The 16463-nt window shown below is 57.4% G+C and overlaps 1 protein-coding gene across 26 annotated transcripts in view; it reads left to right on the top strand.

Moving 5' to 3' along the window:
- The window catches only part of ANKRD11 (ankyrin repeat domain 11), a 120131-nt gene extending 107541 nt beyond the window's left edge, over window positions 1-12590 (top strand). For 25 of the 26 annotated variants that reach the window (XM_086350361.1, XM_086350370.1, XM_086350366.1 and 22 more), the window contains 5 exons: window positions 89-6480; window positions 8169-8267; window positions 8338-8481; window positions 9667-9759; window positions 11633-12590. In XM_086350361.1, the coding sequence (XP_086206487.1) occupies window positions 89-6480; window positions 8169-8267; window positions 8338-8481; window positions 9667-9759; window positions 11633-11818 (6914 nt within the window). In that variant the 3' untranslated portion in view covers window positions 11819-12590. Of the gene's footprint in view, window positions 1-88; window positions 6481-8168; window positions 8268-8337; window positions 8482-9666; window positions 9760-9935; window positions 10096-11632 lie in introns of all 26 variants that reach the window. The other variant, XM_086350367.1, reaches the window with a different exon arrangement.
- The last annotated feature ends 3873 nt before the right edge of the window (window positions 12591-16463 follow it).

The raw sequence follows: 16463 nt of genomic DNA, 5'->3' as shown, positions 1-16463 counted from the left end.
AGCCTCAGTCAAGTTATTCAAGTTCTGGGCTTGTCTGCCACTGCCCCTGCCTGAACAGCTCCTGACTCCTTTCTCCCTGTTCCTGCAGAGAGCTCCGAGGAGGAGGAGGAGGACGCCCCGTCGTTCGCACCTTCCAGCTCAGTCGATGGCAATAACACAGACTCTGAGTTTGAGAAGGGCCTGAAGCACAAGGCCAAGAATCCAGAGCCACAGAAAACCGTGACCCCGGTCAAGGACGAGTATGAGTTTGACGAAGATGACGAGCAGGACAGAACCCCCCCAGTGGACGACAAACACTTACTGAAAAAGGACTACAGAAGAGAAGCCAAGTCAAATAGTTTTATTTCTATACCCAAAATGGAAGTGAAAAGCTACACTAAAAACAGCACGATTGCACCAAAGAAGGCGTCTCATCGCATCCTGTCGGACACGTCCGACGAGGAGGACGTCGGTGTCGCTGTGGGGGCGGGGGAGAAGCTGAGACTCTCAGCCCACAACATGCTGCCCGGCAACAAGACCCGGGAGCCTTCGAACTGCAAGCAGCAGAAGGAAAGAAATAAAGTGAAAAAGAAGCGAAAGAAAGAAATAAAGGGCAAAGAAGTGCGGTTTGGGAAGAGGGGCGACACGTTCTGCTCGTCCGAGTCTGAGAGCGAGTCCTCAGAGAGTGGCGAGGATGGCGGGGACTCAGCAGGCAGCCCGGGCTGCCTCAAGGAGTCCCCGCTGGTGCTGAAGGACCCCGCCCTGTTCAGCTCCCTGTCCGCCTCCTCCACCTCATCCCACGGCAGCTCCACTGCCCAGAAGCATAATACCGCCCACGCGGACCCACACGCCAAGCACTGGCGGACAGACAATTGGAAAACCATTTCCTCTCCCGCCTGGTCTGAGGTCAGCTCCTTATCAGACTCCACCAGGACAAGACTGAGCAGTGAGTCTGATGGCTCCTCCGAAGGCTCCAGCGTGGAGTCACTGAAGCCAGTCAGGAAGAGACAGGAGCACAAAAAGAGGGCCAGCCTGCAGGGCACGCTACCCGACAGGAAGAACTCCTTTCACCCGAGCGGGGACGGTGCCATCCCCAAGCTGGACAAGGAGGGCAAAGTCGTCAAGAAACACAAGACTAAACATAAACACAAAAGCAAGGAGAAGGGGTTGTGCTCTGTCAGCCAGGAACTGAAGCTGAAGAGCTTTACCTACGAGTATGAGGACTCAAAGCAGAGGGCAGACAAGGCCATCCTCCTGGACGACGTGCCCGCTGAGAACAAGCTGAAGGGCCTGAAGCATGAGCGAGACCACTGCAAGAAGGAGGAGAAGCTCAGCAAGATGAAGTCGGAAGAGAAAGACTGGCTCTTTAAGGACGAGATGATCAAGGTTTCCAGAGAGGAGAAGTCGCTGAAGAGAATCAGGGACCTGAACAAGGACGGGGGCAGGGCCTTCCGGGAGGAGAAGGACCGTTCAAACAAGGCGGAGAAGGAGAGGCTGCTGAAAGAAAAGTCTCCTAAAGAGGAGAAGCTGCGGCTCTACAAAGAGGAAAGAAAGAAGAAGTCCAAAGACAGGCCCTCAAAGTTAGAGAAAAAGAACGACTTTAAGGAGGAAAAAATTCCCAAAGAGAAGGAGAAGATCTTCAAGGAGGATAAAGAAAAACTCAGAAAAGAAAAAGGGTATCGGGAGGACTCTGCTTTTGATGAGTACTGTAACAAAAGTCAGTTTCTGGAGAACGAAGACACCAAGTTCAGTCTCTCTGACGACCAGCAGGATCGCTGGTTCTCAGACCTGTCAGATTCCTCCTTCGATTTCAAAGGGGAAGACAGCTGGGACTCCCCAGTGACAGACTACAGGGACATGAAGAGCGACTCTGTGGCCAGGCTGATCCTGGAGACGGTGAAGGAGGACAGCAAGGAGAAAAGGCGGGAGAGCAAGGCCCGGGAGAAGCGCGGTGACAGGGACATCTTCTCTCGGAAGAAGGACAGGGACAGCCTGGAGCGGCGGCGAGAGCACGTGGCCGACAGGCACAGGGTTGTCCCCAGCTTTCTCTGTGAGAAGGACAAACGGCGGCGTGAGTCCACAGAGGGCAGCCGGGACCGGAAGGAGCCCCCCGAGGCTGCTAAGGAGCGGAGAGATGGGCGCGTGAAGCCCGAGGAGGCGCACAGGGAGGACCTGAAGGAGTACGGCTGTGACTTTGGGAAGAGCCTGGAGCCCTGGGAGAGGCACCACCCAGGGAGGGAGAAGGAGAAGAAGGAGAAGCTGAAGCTGGAGAAGCACAAGGAGAAGTCTAGCGACAAGGACAAAAGCGAAAAACTCATCCTTGAGAAATGTCAGAGGGACAGAGAGTTTGATAAGTGTTTTAAAGAGAAAAAGGATGCCAAGGAAAAGCATAAAGACGTGCACAGCAAAGACAAGGAGAGGAAGGCGTCCCTTGATCAAGGCAGAGACAAACGGGAGAAGGCCTTCCCTGGAGTCCTCTCCGAGGACTTCTCCGAAAAAAAAGACGAGAAAAAGGGCAAAGAGAAAAGCTGGTATATTGCAGATATCTTCACAGATGAAAGTGAAGATGAAAAAGACGACTACACAGCAAGCGGATTCAAAATCGGGGAGGCGAGTGAGGGGCGGGGGGACGGCCCCCCCGAGAGAGAGGACGGGCGGGAGCTGCACCCCCCTGACCGGCACCGGAAACACTCAGCCGACAGGCAAGCCCATGCTGAGAAGCAGAAGGACAAAGAGATGAGGGAGAAGAAGAAGGAGAAGGGGGCCGCGGACGGGGGGAAGGACAGGAGGGAGAAGACCTTCGAGAAGCACAAGGAGAAGAAGGACAGGAAGGACCGCACATCTGTGGACTCTGTGCAGGACAAGAGGAGCAAGCAGAAGCCACCTGAGAAGGGGGAGAAAAGGCCCCCTGCAGAGGACAAGGCCAAGACCAGGCACCGGGAGAGGCCGGACCGCGAGCAGGGCCGCGAGAGGAAGGCCAGCAAGGGCGCCGAGGTGGAGAAGAGCCTGCTGGAACGGCTGGAGGAGGAGGCCCTGCAGGACTTCCGCGAGGACTCCAACGACAAGGCCAGTGAGGCATCCTCTGACGGCTTCCCCGACCGCGGCCAGGACCCCAGCCTCAGCGCCCTCCTGGATGTGTCCTTCCCGGAGCCCCCAGAGGAGCGGGTGCGGGAGAGGGAGCGGCACCGGCACGCCTCGTCCTCCTCCAAGAAGAGCCACGATCGAGAGCGGGGCAAGAAGGACAAGCTCGAGAAGAAGGACAAGAGCGACGACTACAAGGACGCAGGCAGCCGGAAGGACGCCAGCCAGTATGAGAAGGAGCTCCTGGACAGCGATGCTTATGGCGCCTCCTATGGCTCCAAGGCTGACGCAGAGGATGAGCTGGATAAAGCTCTTGAGTTGTTTTCTACCGAAAAGAAGGAGAAAAATGATCCCGAACGAGAGCCCCCCAAGAAGGTGGAGAAGGAGCTGCGGCCTTATGGCTCCAGCGCCCTCAGCCTCCTGAAGGAGAAGCGGCGGCGGGAGAAGCACCGCGAGCGGTGGCGGGAGGACAAGGAGCGGCACCGGCACCATCGCGAGGAGCCCAAGCCCCCGGCCAGGGACACCGCCCCCGGCGCCTTCCGAGACAAGGCCAAGGACGAGGGCGGGAAGCTCGGCGAGGCCAGGCTGAAGGAGAAGATCAAGGAGAATCCCGAGAAGGAGAAGGGTGACCCCACGAAGCTCAGCAACGGAAATGACAAGCTGCTCCCGACCAGAGACCCGGGCAAGAAAGACGTGCGGCCTCGGGAGAAGCTTCTGGGCGACGGGGACCTGATGATGACCAGCTTCGAGCGGATGCTGTCCCAGAAGGACCTGGAGATCGAGGAGCGGCACAAGCGGCACAAGGAGAGGATGAGGCAGATGGAGAAGCTGCGGCACCGCTCTGGGGACCCCAAGCTCAAGGAGAAGGCGCGGCCCGCAGAGGACGCACGCAAGAAGAGTCTGGACGGCCCGCCCAAGAAGCCGCCTGGGCCCGACCTCACCCCAAAGGACAGAAAACCTAAGGAGTCCGCTCCTCCTGCCCCCGCCACTGAGAACAAGCCCCACCCGGGACTAGCAGTGGACCCCCGGGACTGGCTGGCAGGACCCCACATGAAAGAGGTCTTGCCTGCATCCCCCAGGCCTGACCATGGCCGGCCCACTGGGGTCCCCACCCCCGCCTCGGTGGTGTCCTGCCCCAGCTACGAGGAGGCCATGCACACGCCCCGGACCCCGTCCTGCAGCGCCGACGACTACCCCGACCTCATGTTTGACTGCACGGACCCCCAGCCAATGTCCAGCACCTCTGCCAGCGCCTGCTCACCCTCTTTCTTTGACAGGTTCTCCGTGGCCACAAGTGGGACTTCAGAGACCCCAGGCCAGACACCAACGAGGCCACTGTGCACGAACCTTTACCGCTCGGTCTCTGTGGACGTCAGGAGGACCCCCGAGGAGGAGTTTGGCCTCGGGGACAAGCTGTTCAGACAGCAGAGCGTCCCTGCTGCACCCAGCTACGGCTCACCAGGGCAGCACCCCGAGGACAAGGCCCCTGGCCCTCCAGCACCCGCGGAGAAGTTCACCTGCCTGTCTCCAGGGTATTACTCCCCGGACTATGGCATGCCCTCCCCCAAAGTCGACGCCTTGCACTGCCCGCCTGCGGCCACAGTCAACCTCACCCCCTCCCCAGAGGGCGCCTTCGCTGGTTTACAAGCCAAGTCCCCCCCTTCACACAGAGATGAGCTTTTGGCCCCGTCCATGGAGGGGGCCCTCCCCCCCGACCTTGGTATTCCCCTGGATGCCACGGAGGACCAGCAGGCCACTGCAGCCATCATCCCCCCAGAGCCCAGCTTCCTGGAGCCCCTGGATGAGGGGCCCTTCAGCACGGTCATCACAGAGGAGCCGGTCGAATGGGTGCATCCTGCTGCTGCAGAGCAGGGCCTGCCCCCTGGCCTTATTGGGGGTGCTCCCGGTGACACGGCCGGTTGGCCTGTGGGGTCGGACCTCCTACTGAAGTCCCCACAGAGGTTCCCAGAGTCCCCGAAACATTTCTGCCCGGCCGAGTCGCTCCATCCTGAGCCCCCTTACCCGGGGTCCCCAGTCTCATACCCTCTGCCAGTCCCCGAGCCGGGACTGGAAGCTAAGGACAAGGCCGAGGGAGCAGTCCCAGCCGCAGTCTCTGCTTCCGAGGAGTCAGCCCCGTTCGCCCCTCCCTCCCGGCTGGAGTCCTTCTTCAGTAACTGCAAGTCCCTTCCGGACGCGCCCCCTGACGCACCCCCAGAGCCTGCGTGTGTGACGGCCGTGGCTCAGGTGGAGGCACTGGGGCCCCTGGAGAATAATTTCCTGGAAGGTGGTCACAACCTGTCGGCGCTCGGCCAGGTGGAGCCGGTGCCCTGGCCCGGTGCCTTCCCCGCTGCCGAGGACGACCTCGACCTGGGGCCTTTCTCACTGCCAGAGCTCCCTCTCCAGACCAAGGATGTTCCTGAGGTGGAAGCAGAGCCTGTGGAAGAGAGTCCTCTTGTTCCTCCAGAGAACACCCCCTTGGGGGCCCCTGTGCTCCCGGGCGGTGGGGAGGCTGCTGGGACAGCTGCTGACCAACAGCTGGTGTCGCCTCCTGACCAGGCGGCCGCCCGGCTCCCCACCGAAGCTGCACCAGAGCCCCCAGAGGAGCCAAAGCCAGCAGCGCTGCCTGAGTCCACGGCAGAGACGGGGTCCGGGCCAGACGGGAGAGCCCCTGAGGACTCCCACCCTGGCTCAGGGCTCACACCAGCCCTCTCGGAGCAGCGTCCACCAGGGAGTGGGGATGAGGAGGCTGAGGGCCAAGACCCCTCGGCCTCGCCCCACAGCACCCCTGATGCCCCCGTGGATGGCTCAGCTCAGACCCATGTGGCAGATGGGGCCGGCCCTCAGGACAGTGCCGGGCTCGAGGGGCCCCTGGACAGCGTCCAGCCTGAATCCACCGAACCAGAACCTAAAGTGACGGCTGAGGCCCCGAAGGCACCCAAAGTGGAGGAGATCCCTCAGCGCATGACCAGGACCCGTGCCCAGATGCTGGCCAACCAGCACAAGCAGAGCTCACCGCCCACCGAAAAGGAGCCCATGCCCACGCCCACCCCCAGGGCCAAGGGTCGCGGCTCTGAGGATGACGACCCCCAGGCCCAGCACCCACGCAAACGCCGCTTCCAGCGCTCCAGCCAGCAGCTGGCCCAGCAGATGCACACGTCCACGCGGCAGACACGTGAGGTGATCCAGCAGACGCTGGCCGCCATCGTGGACGCCATCAAGCTGGACGCCATCGAGCCTTACCACAGCGACAGGTCGAACCCATACTTCGAGTACCTGCAGATCCGGAAGAAGATTGAGGAGAAGCGCAAAATCCTGTGCTACATCAGCCCGCAGGCGCCGCAGTGCTATGCCGAGTACGTCACCTACACCGGCTCCTACCTCCTGGACGGCAAGCCACTCAGCAAGCTGCACATCCCCGTGGTGAGTGCCCGCCCCGGAGGTGGGGAGCAGCCCCCTCCGTGCTGGCCTCTGCCACTCGCCATCTGCCCATGACACTGCCCAGTGTCGCCTCCCACCCCTCAGCCACCGGGTCACCTTGCGCTTGGACCCCAGCCCACCCACCTCAGGCATGCCCAGCCTCCTCTGCTCCCCTTCACACAGCACGAGGCCTCTACAGAACCTGGCCCTAGACCCCTCTTCCCCAGGGGCCGGAGGGCGCTGCTCCTGCCTCCTTGAAGCAGGTCCCCACCCAGCAGGCCTGCCAGACACAGGCCCCCACCCCGCCCTCCTGCACCGTGGTTCACCCTGCATTTGCGCAGCTGTGACCATCCAAGCCCCATCATGCATACCCCTTATCCCATCCCCATACTCGCATTTGGGCCATGGGCAGGTCCTGCCACATGGATCTCTGGGGAAGCGTGTCCTCCACGTTTGGCTGGCCCCCACCCCCCCACCTGGGAGCAGGCACAGGGTTCACGGCCAGGAGAGCCCACCTGGGCCAGCTCTCTCCACCTGTAGCCAGAACCTGGCCGCTTGAGCTTCGTGATGCTCCCCAGGCGCCACCTGTTCACAGGTGTGCACTACCTCGCCTCGCTTTTCGACACCATCCCCTTCTGTGCGGAAAACCCAGCTTTCCTCTTGTTCTGTCCATCAGGCTCAGGGCAGGCTGTGTCCCATATGTGCGGCCTGTCCCCAGACAGGGCCTGAGGCACTAGGTTCAGGAACCTGTCCTGGGATCTCTGTTCAGGGAGAGGGACTTTCTGCTCATTGTCTGTAGAACACTTGGAACTAGAAACCAGGCAACAGCCAAGGGTGCTGTGCCCCTGCCACTCAAGTTCACCCACAGCAGCCTGCGTGTGTGCCAGGCTCAACCCTATCTGGGGTGCAAGACTCGGGGTCACAGCAGGCCACCCCGCAGGTGGGCCTGGGCTTCCACCCTCAGGAGCAGGAGGAGGGGATCTCAGGGCCGAGACCCTGACGGAGACATCTGCCAGGTGCCCTGGGCCCTGAGGGGGCAGGCCGGCAGCTGAAGAGACCCAGCTGGGGTTTCCCTTTTCAAGTTCAAGTTCAAAAGATTGGAAGACAGCAAATACCTCTAGTGTTGGCCTCAAGTGCAGCCCTTTAGACGGTCTGTCTGCAGCTGGGGGCTGTTCCTCCCTCCTGCCCCCTCCAGCCCATGGTCATGGCTGCACGTTTCCTGGGTGACTCAGAAGCACTGGCTTCTCCCTGGGGGGTGGCTGCCGGCATCCATGGGCTTCTCTGGCCTGGCGGTGTCTCTTCAAAAGTGGCCAGGCAAGCCCTACACCCTGGGGAGACGGGCAGGCCCACTCTTCTGTTTGTGTTGCCTCTGGGCAGCTGCGTTCCAGTACGCCTCACATTACTCAGGGTGCGTGAAGCCTGTGGTAAACAGAGGACCCTGCTGGTCCTCTGTCCCCTGACCGTACCAAGGTAGCAGTAGAGACCCCCAGTTCTTGGCTTCCTTTGCCTCCTCCTCCCCCGCCCTCTTCACAGGTGCCTGCAGCTCCCTTGGGGCAGGGGGGCTCACTCACCTGCTCTCGGGGACAAGCATCCAGATGCTGTGGGCTCCTGGCTTGGTATCATGGGGCCGTGGTGAGTGGAGCTGGGGCAGCTCCTGGCCCCTGGTGAGCCCATCTCTCCTGTGACCACAGATTGCGCCCCCACCCTCACTGGCGGAGCCCCTGAAGGAGCTGTTCAAGCAGCAGGAGGCCGTCCGGGGGAAGCTTCGCCTGCAGCACAGCATCGAGCGGGTGAGTGTACAACTGTGGGCCCGGGGCACCCAGCTCCCACCCTCTCAGCTCACCGGCCCCTCTTCTTCAGGAAAAGCTGATCGTCTCCTGCGAACAGGAGATCCTGCGGGTCCACTGCCGGGCGGCGAGGACCATCGCGAACCAGGCGGTGCCGTTCAGCGCTTGCACCATGCTGCTGGACTCAGAGGTGTACAACATGCCGCTGGAGAGCCAGGTGGGGCGTGGGCTGGGCATCTGCTGACCATTTCCTCTGAAGCTCACATGAATTTCGGACACGAGCAGCCAGAGCTGCTGCCCTGGGGCTTCCTGAGCTCCTGAGCAGAGGACCCAGAGAGACTGTCGCCCTGGGGACGCGGTGCTGCCACTGACAGAAGGCAGGCCCAGGGGCCATTACCAGTGACTCACCGGTCTGGGGCAGGGCCCAGGGTGCCACCGGTCAGAACACACGATCTGCCTCGTCGGTCCTCTAGAGTGGCCCCGTGTGTCCACTCCGAGGGTCCAGCCCGCTCTGTCCCAGTAGGTGGAGCCTGTGCCCCTCAGGGCCCCCACCCTATGCATGGACATGTCAGAGATCTAATGTGCAAAAAGCAAGCTGACTTGTGTGCACCCTGACCTACTCTCATCAGCCGCTGCAACTCTGAAAACAGCCCAGAGTGTGTCCTTCCGGGCCTGCCTTCTGCCTCTGTCCCTGTTCGGGCCTCGGCACCAAGTTCCCTAACAGGCTCCCATCCCCCAACCACTGGCACACATGGAGGCTGGCCACATGTGACGTAACAGTGGTTATCTTTAAGGATACAAAACTTCAAAATGTGCTAGCAGTGACACGTTTTTCTTAAAAAAGCATTAATTGGTTAGATAGAAGTTTTGCTTTTTGCATCTAAAAGGAAAAAGGATCTCCTGACCTTGAAAGGGCGTTGTTGGGCTTCCTTTTGAAGGTCCAGAGACGGGAGGTCTTGGGCTGGGGCCCCTCAGGCAGGTGGCTGCCTGTGGCTCTGGGGAGAGGCCCCGCCCACCCAGCCGCCAGGAGCTGGTGGGGACACCTGGTCCACTCCTAAACCACTGTCCACCGCAGGGGCCCTCAGCCGCCTCAGGCCTCCCAAATGTCCTTTTCAAAGAAAAAAACCACTTGCAGTTTTCACAAAGAAGAAACTGGACAGATGCCAGCGTGGGCCCACCCTGAGGGGGTCCAGAGTCACCTGCAGGGCGGCTCCACCCTGGACAGTGTTGGGGGGCGGCTGCCTGGGCCCATAAAGAGGGTGGGGGTGTGTCCTGCTGGTTGGCCCTTGATGTGGGGACACTGGGGGGGTTCCAGCACCTGCACCCCAAGGAGGGGGGCGGATCTTGACCGCCAGGAAGCTGCCCCTCCCAGACGCTCATGTGCACTTGGTTCTCCCTGCAGGGTGATGAGAACAAGTCAGTGCGGGACAGGTTCAATGCCCGCCAGTTCATATCCTGGCTGCAGGACGTGGACGACAAGTACGACCGCATGAAGGTGAGCCCCCCTCCCTGAGCGGCAGTGGCGGGCTGGGCTCTCCGGGTGGGGGCGGCTGCTGTGGAGCTGCGTGTGGAGGAGGCAGCTTCACACTGGCTCTGAGCCCAGCTGGCAGCAAGCGAGCGAGGCCTCCCCGCCCCCATGTTGCCTCTTAGAGTGTCTTCCCTCCTGTCCAGGTGTGCGGGGAGCAGCTCCTGTCACCAGCTGGCGGTCAGACCTCTGTGGGACCCCACCTTGACCCTCCTCAAAGGTCACAGCATCCACCAGCAGCCCTGCCCTGGATGTGCTGACCAGTGCAGCAGGCAGAGGACAGGGGGGAGATAGAGAGCTTAGCAAGTAAGAAGCACGTCCTCCTCTGTAGGCGCGTGAACACACACCGGCAGTGACGCGCCTGCTACAGAGTAGCGCCCATGAGGCAGGGCCTGCTGAGTGTGGAGTTGATGGAGGCAAGACCCAGGTTCCACGCTGGGCTGCCGGCCTCACCCCAACCTTACCTCGGTGACCCCTGCCCCCAGCACCATACCCAAGGGGGTGGCCAGGGGCCCAGAGCAGAGAGGCAACAGCTTACAGGGCGTTCAGGCTTGGCTGAGGCCACGTTTCTGACGAGCTCCGAGGCGTGGAGGTCACATGGTCAGTCCTCCCACCACCAGCCTGCCTGAAGGGAGCTGCCTGGAAAGCTTTGCTATAGGGAGATACTTTTTGACCAAAGTAAAACGAGACTTGGTACATTAAAAAGACCACGTGAGTCTAAATTTCCTTAATGTGCCAAGAACTTAAAAAGTAATGGACAGAAAAAGAAACTGGTGAGGTATAGAGAGTGCAGGGGCATGAAATGGCCACACCCCTGTGGAACGGGCTCCTTGTGCATGGCTGCTCGTTTGGGACCACAGGGTGGACAAGGTCCCACTAGGAGACAGGCCACCCTCCTCAGGTCCCGCATCTTCAGGGCAGTTTTCTGGGTAAACAGGCATGCCTGTGGGGTGTCACGGGGTTTCAGCCTAACAGTTTCATTTCAGTCAATGAAAACTCGGACTGTACAGCAGTTCAGAAGCCCAGGAGTAGCTCAGGCTCGGGAGCACCCAGAGATGGAGACACTACGTAGTACCTTAAATTAAGTAAGAGCAGCGCGACTCTGAGGGTCATGAGTGACTGCGTGCCGAGGACGCCTGGCCTGCTGGTGCACACAGGGCTTAGTTCTGAAATAGTTTTTTAAACTGAATTATTTTAAAGCAATTTAGAGACTGTGATATCCTGCCCAAAATGCTTGTGTGCTCACCTAAGAAAATAAGATGAGCTTCCTGCACGATCATTGTGACATCGTTAAGTCTATTAACCCGAGTCTGTGCTCCCACCCGCCATGCTTCTATCTCCCATGTGTTCCCACAACATGCCCCGCCCCCCTCCCTCACACCTCCCCCCAGTCCACACGTGCTACCTCGGGTTGTGACCCATCTGGGAAACCCAGGTACCGTCCTCATTCCAACGTTCTGCATTCTTAACGTGAAATACACAGCACAGGTTTTGTATTAGTCTGTTTGCCTTGGTACCTATTTCTAATACTGAGAATGCAAATGTTAAGCCAATCTCACCAGCCATAAATAAAGTAATTGTAAAATGAAAACAGAAAAGCAAAACTGCTACAAGTTCTGACTAGAGGCGAAACCACCAGGCGCAGGGGCATGAAGCAGGGATGGACAGATGCCTGTGTGCTCAGCAAGGCCACTCACTGGGCAGGAAGAGACCCAGATGCGAGAGGCCGTCCCAAGGCCAGAGCTTAAAAGGGTCCCCCGCCCCGACCTCGCATAAGTGCCGCGGCAGGGGGAGTGGGCGGCAGGGTCTCTGCTCCCTCTCACCTGCCGCGTTTCCCGTGCAGACGTGTCTCCTGATGCGGCAGCAGCATGAGGCAGCGGCTCTCAACGCTGTGCAGAGGATGGAGTGGCAGCTGAAGGTCCAGGAGCTGGACCCCGCCGGGCACAAGTCCCTGTGCGTGAACGAGGTGCCGTCCTTCTACGTGCCCATGGTCGACGTCAACGACGACTTTGTGCTCCTGCCGGCCTGATGTGCAGGGACAGCTGCACAGGACACAGGCGAGCCCCCTGACGTCTGCTGCCGAGTCCAGGTGGCGGGAGGAGACCATGTCCCCAGTGGGGACGCCTAGGGAGAAACCGCGCTGGGTCCCTGGTGCGCCTCCTTCCCACCGGCCCCCGCGGGAGGACGCGGAGCCGGGGGCACAGGCGTGGGCGCGGTGGCCTCGGGCTCTTCTCCAGCGGCTACGCAGGCATCTCAGGAGCTGTAGGATGGAGAGCAGTCTTTAAATTCCTGGTTCCACTTTTGATCGACTCAAGAGAATAAAACTAAGGCGTCTACCCCTCAGCAACAGCGGTCTCTGGTCAGAGGGCGGGGAGAGCACTGGGCCGGCTGCCGTCCTGTCACCACGAAGCTGCCGATGGCTCGGGCCTCGGACCGGGGCCAGGACGCTGGGCCGGGCGAGGGCCTGGCTGCGCCGCCCGCCCACCTGCCTCACAGGGACACGGAGGCAGGACACTCAGTTGTGTTTTTAATGGAGTCAAATCCACGTGGTTTGTATATTTTTTCCTTTAATCTTGGGCATTTTGTTTCTCTTTCTGAGAACATAACTTGAAACACTACAGAGCCAATAATCATATAAAAAGTGTACCCGTAAACGCTGTACAGTTTTATACACGTTCACAATGTACTTTTGCTGCCTTCTAGATAATTTATTTTGCAACACATTACTGCACAGTTGTAAATAACTTATGTACTGTAACATCACTTCAGTTATGTGTAAAGAAATAAATAAATTAATTACATGCTCTTTGTACACAACCCCTCTCAGGAGGGCAGATGTGGCTGTGGGGGGAGGGGTCCCTCCCTGGAAATCCGAATGCCTTCAACCTTTTTCCTTTTGAAGCAAATTATACTTGCTCCTCCTTCTCTGCCCTTACTGGGCCCCGAGGGGCTGTCCTCTGCTCACAACCAGGTGGCTTTGAGGGTGGGGGTCACCCAGAGGCTGTGTCCCCAGGGCCCATCAGAGCGGGAGGAGACAGGCGAGGCGTGAGCCATGGGATAGCTGGTGCCCTGGGAGGTGCAAACATGGATCCCTGGTCTCCCAGCTCCCCATGGGACCCCACCACGCAGGGTGCCCACCTAGGACATGGGTCTCGCCTGAAATCACATACTCTGATCTCTATGAGTCAGAGATCTGAGCTCATTACATCTTGGGGTCTGTGCTCCTCTCAGGCCAGGGGTGTCTTCTGAGCAGAGGTGCCCTGTCCACTCAGTTCACAATGCCCTGTCCAATGGCTGGCCCAAGGTGGAAGGCAACAGGTGTAGGCAGCAGGGCCAAGCTGGGGTCAGCCTGGCCTTTGGGCATATCCTTGGGCACCTTGACCCCCACTCCCGTGCTTTTCTATACCTGGTAGGGGTGGGAGCTGCAGACACGACCCCATTCATTTTCCTCCTTGTGGGCTCCCTGGCCTAAGCTCTCACCAGCCCCCCAACTTTGTGTTCCTCCTCATCGCCCAGCACCTTTCTCAACATCAGGAATTAGGCCACACCTGTTCACCTGGCCCATCCTGGTCTCAGCACCTTCAGGCCACCCCCATGGAGATCCTGCACCTGGCGGAGCCCACACCTGGTATGGGTCCCACCTGCTGCAGGTGCTGGTTCTGCACCAACGAGCCTGTGCAGAAGTGCACCCCACCGTGTTCTGGCATGTCTGAACCACAATGATGTGACTCCCGGCCATAAAAGACAAACGTCACAGATGCTGTCATCTGCATGCCTGTGCACAGGTGGGACCCAGAGAACAAAAAGGAATTAAATTTCAGGATATGTAGAGAAGCTATAACACTCAACCATTAAAAAACAAAAAACAAAAAAATTCTATTAAAAAATGGGCAAAAGACTTGAACAATCCTGTCTCCAAAGAAGATGAACAAATGGCCAATAAACACATGAACAAATGCTCAAGATGACTAATCCCTGGGGAAAAGCAAATGAGAACCACGATGAGATACCCCCTTACACCCATCAGGATGGCTGTGCAGGTGCTGGTGAGGATGTGCAGAAAGTGGGACCCTCCTCCACTGCTGGTGGGAATGAAAAATCATGCAGCCGTGATGGAGAACACTGGAGGTTCTTCAAGAAATGTAACGTGGTCCAGGGATCCAACTTCTAGGAACATACGCTGCGGGAACTGAAAGCAAGGTTTCAAAGACACGTCTACATCCCAGTGTTGACTACAGCACTGTTCAAAACAGCTAAAACATAGGGTCAACCTGAACTATCCATTGACAGACGAGTGGATAAGGAAAAGGTGGAGTAGTTTTTCAGCCTTTAAAAAGAAAAGAGTGAGGTACGATGGATGAACCTTAAGGACATTATACTAAATAAGACAAATACTGGACAATGTCACTTATATGACATACTTCTGAGTACTCAAAATCAGACAAAATATGACACACTTTATTTTCCTGGGCTCCAAAATCACTGCGAGTGGTGACTGCAGTCATGAAATTGAAAGTTGCTTGCTTCTTGGAAGGAAAGTTAGGACAAACCTAGGTGGCATATTAAAAAGCAGAGACATTACTTTGCCAACAAAGTTCCATCTAGTCAAGGCTATGGTTTGTAGTCATGTGTGGATGTGAGAGTTGGATCATAAAGAAATCTGAGCACCAAAGAATTGATGCTTTTGAACTGTGGTGTTGGAGAGTCCCTTGGACTGCAAGGAGATCAAACCAGTCAATCCTTTTAAAGGAAATCAACCCTGAATATTTGTTGGAACACCAATGCTGAAGCTCAGGCTCCAATACTTTGGCCACCTGGTGCAAAGAGCTGACTCATTGGAAAAGGCCCTGATGCTGGGAATGACTGAAGGCGGGAGGAGAAGGGGACGGCAGAGGACAAGATGGTTGAATGCTATCACCAACTCAATGGACATGAGTTTGAGCAAACTCCGGGAGATAGTGAAGGACAGGGAAGCCTGGCCTGTTGCAGTTCATGGGGTTGCAAAGAGTCAGGCACAACTTAGTGACTGAACAACAATGGTACTAACACGTAAAGGGAGAAACTGAGAGGAATACAGTTATAGTAGGAAACTTTAACACCCCCGTCTACACCAATGGATAGATCCTCAACAGAGAATCAGTGAAGCAGTAGAGATCCCAAATGACACAAGAAAACAGACTTTGGTTGATCTTTTCAGGACATTATATCCCCAAACCCTGAATACACATTCGAGTGCACACACGGAACAGTCTGTAGTACTGCATGTGCCATGCTGTGCTGAGTCACTGCAGTCGTGTCCAACTCTTTGCAACCCTATGGACTGTTGCCCGTCAGGTTCCTCTGTCCATAGGATTTCCCCAACAAGAATACTGGAGTGGATTGCCTTGCCCTTCTCCAGAGGATCTTCCTGACTCAGGGAGCAAACCCATGTCTCTTGCACCTCCTGCATTGGCAGACAGACTCTTTACCACTAGCCCCACCTGGGAAGCTGCTAGGACCACATACCAGGGCATAAAACAAGCCTCAACACATTTAAGAGGACAGAAATTACCCCCAAGCATCTTTTCTGACCACAATGGCATGAAACTCGAATTGACCACAGAAAAATAAATGACTACTCTTTTCTGTGGCACTTTGGAGGCATTTCACCATTTCAGGACGAAGCTGAACATCTCTTTCCTGGTGGATGATGAATAACACTTTGCACCTTTTATGAAAAGCGTGTGGCCAAAGAAGTTGCTGCTGACCCTCTGGGTGAAGAACACAGGAAGGTCATGTGGTCTGAGTCAGTGGTGGGGATGACAAACGAGGCTTCTGAGTCTGCCTGCCACTGAGTGAGGGGCGTTCCTGTCCCAGTCTGTACCATTCTGGATGCCAACCTGAGTGCTCTCAATTTGGTCATTGTTAAAAAAAAGGAGGGGTAGAGAAATATTCCTGGACTCCCTGACACTACTGTACCTCACTGCCTGGGCCCCCCAAACCTGCACAATCTACAGATTTTTCAATCTCTAAGTAACGTGATGTCCCCCAGGACACTGTGAGAAAGCTCCTAAACAGAGAAGGTAAGAAACCATCAACGCACCCGAGGTTCAGTGTCTTTCTACTCCACTCCATTCTGCAGCAAATCAGCGTATTGGAAAATAAGGAAGAGGCTGCAGAATATGCTAAGTTCTTGGCCAAGAGGATGAAGGAGGCCAAAGAAAAATGGCAGGAGTAGACTGCCAAGAGGAGGAGGCTGTCCTCTCTGATAGTGTCTACCTGAGCCCAGTCAAAAATGAGATATTCTAAGAGTAACAAATAAATAAGCTCAGACATCAGGAATAAAAGAAAGGAGGGGAGAAAAATCACATGGAGGCTAAACATCATGCTGCTGGAAAACCAATGGGTCAGGACTTGGAGTGGTTAAGACTCCGTCGGCCAACGCAGGGCACTCAGGTTTGATCCCTGGTCCAAGAAGATCCCACATGCTGTGGAGCAGCTAAGCCCGTGAACCACAAACACCGAGCCTACACACGGCAACTACTGAGCCCAGTGCCTGGCGCCTGCGCTCCACGGAGGGGCGGCCACTGCGTGAGAAGCCGGCACACCACAACTGTGCAGGTCTCACTCACGGCAACTAGAGAAGCCCACACAGCACAGACCCCGCACAGCCACAGATAGGTAATCTGTTAAAA

This window comes from Bos grunniens, chromosome 18, assembly GCF_055505025.1.
Source record: "Bos grunniens cultivar Pamir isolate PY7600 chromosome 18, Bosgru_T2T1.0, whole genome shotgun sequence".
NCBI classification, from domain to species: domain Eukaryota; kingdom Metazoa; phylum Chordata; class Mammalia; order Artiodactyla; family Bovidae; genus Bos; species Bos grunniens.
Note: the sequence above shows the minus strand (reverse complement) of the source record. Positions and strands in the feature narration are given on the sequence as shown.